Source organism: Telopea speciosissima, chromosome 2 (genome assembly GCF_018873765.1).
Source record: "Telopea speciosissima isolate NSW1024214 ecotype Mountain lineage chromosome 2, Tspe_v1, whole genome shotgun sequence".
In the NCBI taxonomy this organism is placed as follows: Eukaryota; Viridiplantae; Streptophyta; class Magnoliopsida; order Proteales; family Proteaceae; genus Telopea; species Telopea speciosissima.
Window position 1 is genome coordinate 60,617,994 of NC_057917.1, and position 8,002 is coordinate 60,625,995.

The following is an 8,002-nucleotide window of genomic DNA, read 5'->3' on the forward strand; positions in this document are numbered from 1 at the left end:
ATGACAACTTCAAGGCGGTTTGTAGATCGGAAGGTGGAGAGGTTTGAAGAGAACATCTCGAAGAGAGGAGGAGGAGGAGTGCCTAAAGCCATTACAAAGAAAGGGAATAACTATCCGGTTGGGCCATTAGTGCTTGGGTTCTTCCTCTTTGTTGTCATTGGATCTTCTTTATTTCAGATTATCCGAAGGGCAGCTAGTGGTGGCATGGCATGGCATGAACATATATTTATTTATTTATATATTGCTCGCCATGGCTTCAACATAGTCTCATGATCAGACTGACATTTTTTTTTTTGGTTCTTTAAGGTAGGAAATCTAGGTGTCACATGAGACTACAAAAAAAAAAAAAATTTGTATTAGTGGATCTTTTTTGAGAGAAATATTGTGTACTTCTTTTGGTGTTTTCAATCCAATTAAGAGTTGAAAAGATCGATTCTTAGTCTTGTTCGGGTGAGGAAGAACTATTATAAGGAGAAGGAACTACACTTGTGATTCGTTCTAACGTAACCTGTTTCCCTTCCCAATATTTTTTGTACGGTGATTTACCATCTGAATCTTTTCAGCTGTTTGATCAGGTTCTCACCATCAAATAAGATGGCAAATATACATTAAATAAAGGGATTTTCATATTAACACCCCTCAAGGTTGCCTTTGGTATGATTTCTCAACATTATGTGGGCTCGGGCATCTATTCAACTGTATTTTGTAAGTATTTGGAATCGTACAATGGACTTTTTCAAAGTAAGGTTATGTTTGATATGATTTTTTGGGATTCATTATCGATCGAGAATGTATTCCAAAAAATGCATACCAAACACTCCATAAGAATTAGGATTAGAGGTTCATACAACCATCATTAACAAAGATGAAAGAAATAATGGGTATTGCTATTATCGAATGCCTGAAATTATAGGATTGCCCCACTGTTTAATTTGTCTCATGGACATTAGAAGGCTATTATTGTCCATGTAAAATAACAAAAACAACCAGTCCATAGAGTTCCCAATCTATACACTGAAATCTAGTTAGTAGTCTCCAATTTTCGAAGTAGACTACTAGACTAGCGTGCCTTGTATTTTTTGCCATGTGAAAGGATGATATGAAAATTCTAAATATTAGATGTTTAGGAAATGATGTGGATTTTTCACATGTCATACTCAGCTGATAGAAATTCAATAATCCATACTCTCATATATATGTAGGCATTATCCTCTTGTAAATGGCCATATGCACCCCCATTGTAGTCCCTAATTTTTCAATATATACTTTGTTTCTTTTTTTCACTTGGTAAACTCGGATTTGATCATTAAGGGTGGGTTCGGGAATGTGTACAGAGTGGTGGTGGGTGATAGAAAAAAAACTGATCGCAAAGCACATATGGGATAACATGGATCGAAGAAGAAGGAAGAGCACTGCGACGATGTAATGGATGGGAGAACTAGTGAACTACTACTACTGCGGTCTTGCAATGGCACCATGCCTCTATGAATGTGGAGAATGTAAGATTGTAAGAATTAAATCCTAACGAGGATCGCATAGATAGATCAAGAACACAATAAATATATGACGGAATCGTTCTTGGGAGCGTATCTTTTTTGGTATCCAATGGAGATGTCGAAGAACGCAATGGAATGAAGTTTCGATCTCCACAAAGCAAGGATCTTCTCCTCTAAGCTCCCCTTTAGCACTGGCTCAATGGTAAAACCTCAGAGACACCGTTTTTCAATAATGGTGTTGCATGTGATTTGTGATTAGGATTAGAGGAGGGACGACCTAGCTTCCCTTTTATACAGATTCTCATAAATCTTCCCATTACAGATCTAACGGTGATCTGTGAGCCCACACTAGCCAGTCCATATTAGATTTTCTTGATATTATATATCTCCACCAACAAGGAATAACCGATAGAAATAAAAGTTGCCACAATTAATAGAGCCCACATAATAGGCAAAAATATTAAAAAAAATTCCAACAAAGAAGGGATAAACACTGGCTAACCGAACCCTTTCCATCAGGCTGAAGTCGTCATACAAGTCCTCATCCTACACTCCGAGTAAGCGGAAGTGAACTCCCTCCACCTACACCGAGGTCTCATATGGAGGCAGCAAGACCACCTCCTAGAAACAGAAAGGGGAAAATCAAAGAAGGGAGAGAAAAAAAATGGACAAGCATGAGAGAGATGAGGGAGGGAAAAGGGTTCTTTCCAGTCGTGGCGGGAGCTAGACCGTCCAACCCTGCTAAATGACAACAAAATCAGGGGTGGGGTGGTCATTTCATAGGTGGGTCCCACCTAGACCCCACATGTGAAATGACCACCCCACCCCTTATTTTGCTGTCATTTATCGGGGCTAGACCGTCTAGCTCCCACCACGATTGGACAGGAGCTAGAGACAATGAGGGAGGAAGGATTAATTGGAGGATTTGGATCCTCTGTGGCTTGAGGTTGTGCGGCCATCGTGCTATGTGCAACTCTCAGGCTGCCACCTCAACACAGATGCCCATCCAATGGTTTGACATCAAGCTGCTCAAATTAAATGCAGCTCAAAATTCAAATTTGAAAGGAGCTCGATGCCCAACCATTGGATGGGCATATGTGCTGAGGTGGCGACCTAGGAGTTGCACGTAGCACACACAACCCCAGGCCGTAGAGGAGCTCGATCCTTAATTGGATTAGGTAGGTGGGTTACCCTTTCAATTTACCAACTAAATATTGTCTTTCTACTTCTTGTTTCATTTAGTCCATAAGGTAATATAGCAAATCTCTTAATATTCACCACTTAGTTCTAAATATGGAAACATTTTAGGCCAACCACAAATAAGAATGAGGAGGGCTAATCCCATATCAGTGAATCGATATAAAGAGTGCCAATTGGGACGGTTTTCGGTATTTGGGACGGGTTAGTACCGGTATCCGTACCAAAGGTGTCAATCCCAGAATCATCTCATTTAGTAAATGACACCAAACCTAGGTAACATTCCTGATTGTTAATGAGATGAGACAATACCGGTTCTTAAATGGTTCAAGGCTTGATAAAAAAAAAAAAAAGGAAAATAACTTAATTGGTTCAAATACAAAACCAAGATGCAATTTCATGGTTTTACTTAGGGGTGCAAGTTTGGTCCTAACGGCCCGAGCCCACTCTGACTCGCCCTGAACTTGAATAAGGTCTTGGTTGAAATATCTTGGCCCTGAGGGTGAGTCAGGTTTGGGAATTTCTAATCCTGAGTCAGGGTTGGGCCGGGTTAGAGTTGAGGCCTCGGGTTGTGCCAAGCCCAGCCCAATCCAACCCAGTCTTCTTCTTCATGTTCTGTTTTTTATTCTTTCTTCTTCTTCTTCCTCTTCTTCCTAGCTTGGCTAGCTCATGCATCTCCCTTCCCTCCCATGATTAGGGCCAATCAAGGTCAGCCCGGCCAGGCCCGATCTTGAGGGCGGGTCAGGGTTGGATTTTTTTGGCCTTGAGTCAGGGCCGGGCCGGGCTTGAGCCCAACTAAGGGGACTCAAGGTTGGGCTGAGGTTTTAAAAGGCCCGGCCCAACCCGACCCTATCGCAATCTTAGTTTTACTTCTTCAAACTCCTTAAGATCACATGTAAACTTCTCAAAATGTTGTCTAAGAAATAGTAAGAATTAATGACGACAAAAACAAGCGTTGAAGCCCATATATGATTTTTTTTTAATGAGAGAATAAATTATATTCTTAGAAAGATAATAGAGTCTGTACAATATTGTGATGAAGAACAACTTGTTCTTTATGGACTGCTACATATTTAGTCATAAAATTTGCAAAACTAGATATAGATATGTTCTGAGGACAATTGATTGAAGCCCATATATGATTTTTTACTACCATCCCAAAAAGTTTATAGAAATAGAACTAAAGGTCCATTTATTATTTGATATCAAAAGTAGATTCCAATACTGTCCCTTTTATTAATGAGACGGTCCGGTACTGAGTTTTAATAGGACGGCTCTTGGGCGGTTCCCAAATTAAAACGAATTGGTCAAACCAACTCGGCATGATCGAGCCGGATCCAATTGAACCGAGGCCTTTATCGGTTCTTTGGTTTTGGTTCGATCCGGGTTAACCGCTAGGCCTGACTGAACCCGAATTGAACATTGAAAACCAACCTCAAACCTTAAAAGCCCTACCTAGGGATGTAAATGGATATTCGTAAATCCGTATTCGATTCGTGTTCGTATCCGTTTAGGAGAATCCGAATCTGTCCGAAACTAATCGGATACGAATATAATAATCCCCCTATCCGACCGATTATTATCCGATTCGTTTAACAGTCTGACAGTAATAAAATATCTGAAATATAACTCTGTGTTTGTCTATCCTTTTAAGTTACCTCATTGGATTTTGTTATCTTATTTTTATAAATTTATAAGTTAAGATAATGTGATTCTTTTTCTAGATTTGCTATTGGTTTATATATATTGTTTTATGCAATGTGATACATGGAATTACGTATCTATTAAAAAATCAAAAGTTAAAAACGTAAGAGAATAAATGACTAAGAAGAGTAGAAGAAAGGGTAATTACTGAACTCTTAAGTCTCAACCCTAACCCTCATCATAAAAACGGTAAATATATCAACGGATAGTCGAAAAATCGTATTCAATCCGTATTCATATCCATTTAGGAGAACCTATATTCAAAAAATCACTATCCGAAAATTATCCGAATCCGTCCGAATATAATCGGATACGAATATGATAATGCTACTATCCGACCGAATTCGATCCGTTTACATCCCTAACCCTACCTAATCCCTACCCAAAAGCAGTCTATACCCAGTTTTTCAACCGAACTGAATTAAAATTGATTCACAAAAATGAACCAAACCTGAGTCCCACCTGAACCGAAATCAAGAAGTCCTTATTGGTTCAGTTTCGATTTCCCTCAAACTCACACCGAAACGAAAAACCGAACAAACCCAAATCAAACCGCCCGAGTAACACCCTCACCCGTAACTATATGGATCAAAGGTAAAAAAAAATGTAAAAAACATATGATATTTTGAAGAAAAACATGGATAAATCTAGAGATGTAAACGGTTATTTGAAAATCCATATTCGATCCGTGTTCGTATCCGTTTAGGAGAATCCGAATCTATCTGAAACTAATCAGATACGAATATGATAATCCCCCTATTCGACCGATTATTATCCAATTCGTTTAGCAATCCTGACGGTAATAAAATATTTGAAACATATCTTTGTGTCTGTTTATCTTTTTAAGGTACCTTATTGGTGTCTGAAACATATCTTTGTAGCCGTTTATCTTTTTAAGTTACCTTATTGGATTTTGTTATCTTATTTTTATAATTTTATAAGTTAAGATAATGTGATTCTTATTCTATATTTTCTATTGGTTTATATATATTGTTTTATGCAATGTGATACATGAAATCACATATCTATGTGAGAAAATCAAAGACTAAGAAGAGTAGAAGAAATGGTGGTTATTGAACTCTCAAGTCTCAACCCTAACTCTTGTCATAAAAACGATAAGGGTAAATTACATATGCCTCCCCTGTACTTTGTCCTAATTACACATTCCTCCCCTTGATTTTCCCACCTTACATACGATTCCCCTATAGTTTTCAAAAATTACTAATTCCTCCCGTCGTTAGCATCCGTCTCGTTATGTGCCGACATGGCATAATTAGATTTTTATAATGCCCAAACTAACCCTTGGTCATTGTGAGATGACCCATTTACCCTTTTGATAAAAACCAAAATAAGAAGGAAAAATTTGCCCTTTCTCCTCTCCCAACTTCATCTTCAACCTCTCGAACCTTGTAATCGCCTAAGCAACGATACCCCTACCGAGTGCTCGAGTATTTATGCTCACAAAGTGACCATTTGTCATTCGATTGTTTTCGGGTTCTAAAGCATTCCTTCCCAAACCGGTTTCTTTTTCTTTCTTTTACAATTATTAGAAGCCCTTCTCCATTCTTGTATTATAGGATTCAGTTTCTAGTTTTAAGTTTCAGGGCAGCCAGCCCCCATTCTTGTATTTGTGGCTTGTTAACGGAGAGAGAGAGAGAGAGAGAGAGAGAGAGAGAGAGAGAGAGAGAGAGAGAATGGAGTTACTTCTTCTTCTTCTCGCTATCGAAACCCATTCCCACCTTCGGGCCTCAATTTCACCAACTTCTCTTCATTCCATACGGTTCTCTGCTACAAGGTATGCTCTCTTTGTGTGTGATTTCTGTACACCTTGAAAAAGCCTGGATTTATGAATTACCAAAAGTAAAGGAAACAAAAATTCCATTGAAAAGAGTGATTAAAAAAACTACCAATTATGTTGGTGGAAGTGAATCTTTGGTGCTATTTTGGGTGAGAAGGGAATCAAACAAATGAAAATGCCTGTTAGAATTCAAGAAGGAAAGACATAAAAGCACTCGCCGAAATAAGAAGCAGAAAGAAAATAATCAGATCTTTCATCTTATCTCATCTATTGACAGATAAAAATTCAAAAGCGATAAACAAATAAAACAAAAAGAAAATTTAAATACGAGAATCTCGCAATCGCATTGAATTCGCTCGTCTCCTTCAATCTCTCTCTTTCTCTCTAGTCTCTCCTTCCCGAAATTGATTGCCCTCGGTCGGAGAAACCAAAGGGCTCCTTCCCTCTCTGTTTCTTCTTCTTTCTTATTTTTCTCTGGCAATTATGGAGAAGATGATTTAGATGAAAGACATAAATATAAACGTAAGGAGAACAGGAGGTTCACGGTGTGTTTTTCTTATGTGAGCAGGAGAGGTTGCAGCTACGGTTCGGTTTCTAATGTTTTAGTCCTACCGCAACCTTTGGTGATCTTTTACCAATCGGTATCCCTTCTTTCTCCTCTAATCTCTTCTTATTTGTTTGTGGTGGAGGCGGCGGCGCGCGGTGGTGGCGGTGATGGCATGGCGGCGCAGGTGGTGGTGGTGGTGGTGTCGGCAATGGAGTAGGAAAGATATGAGTGTTTTAGGTTGAAGATGATGAGAAAGGTAGAATTGAAAATGCAGTTTTAATTTGTTATTCTCGTGATTCCTACGTGATAGAACAAGAGATGCTCCAGCGTGTTCAAGCAGAAAGCACTCGGAAGATTGAAATCAACACCTTCTGCGTGCTCTTCACGCGTAATGGAAGCTATGATGATGAACCCATCTGCTCAGTCTTTGCAGTGCGTGAATTTAAAGTTTTAGGGAATAAGAGTTCGAGGAGGAGGAGGCGGCACAGTGGTGGCGGTGGAGAAGGAGGCGGATGTGGTGGTGGTGGTGGTGGCGGCGGTGGAGGAGGAAAGAAATGAGTGTTTTAAGGTTGAAGATGATGAAAAGGGTGTCATTATAATTCAACTTGTGTTGTTTTAGAACAAGGGTAATATTGTCTTTTCAAATCATTAACTTACAAAGACAAACTAACACCGTCACCATAAGGGGTCAAAATGTAAGGTGGAAAAATCAAGGGTGGAACGTGTAATTGGGCAAAATGCGGGAGGCATATGTAATTTACCCAAACGATAAAGATGTCAACGGATAGTCAAAAATTCGTATTCGATCCATATTCATATCCATTTAGGAGAATCCGTATTTAAAAAGTCATTATCCAGAAACTATCTAAATCCGTCTAAAAATCGATTGAATATTATCCGAATCCGTCCGAATATAAACGGATATAAATATAATAATGCCACTATCTGACCGAATTCGATCCGTTCACATCTCTTTGATAAAATCTATCCGATCCAGAGTTCCAGACCAATACGAGCCAATTTGGAATTCTGGATTAGTTCGTTCTCACGTTTCCTCTTCCTTCTCGGCGAACGTCGACGGACTTCAGTGAAAGAAAGAATAATAAAGAAGCAAGCAAAACACCCCCCCCTCCCACCTATCTCTCCTCTCTCTCTCTCTCGTTCTCAGAACTTTAAAAGCAAACGCAGAGAGAGCATTGGTTTCCCTTTAGCTTCCCTTTTCTTTCAATCTGAAAACGAAAGCTCAAATCCTTATTTGAC

The 8,002-nt window shown here is 39.2% G+C and overlaps 1 protein-coding gene across 1 annotated transcript; it reads left to right on the forward strand.

Moving 5' to 3' along the window:
- Positions 1-273, forward strand: LOC122650943 (probable stress-associated endoplasmic reticulum protein). The gene has a single exon (XM_043844300.1). It carries the CDS (start codon positions 1-3, stop codon positions 271-273), a length of 273 nt encoding a protein of 90 aa, XP_043700235.1.
- Positions 274-8,002: the final 7,729 nt, after the last annotated feature.

Excerpts from the sequence above, each read along its gene's own strand:
- LOC122650943 (XM_043844300.1), top strand. The coding sequence starts at position 1 with ATGACAACTTCAAGGCGGTTTGTAGATCGGAAGGTGGAGAGGTTTGAA.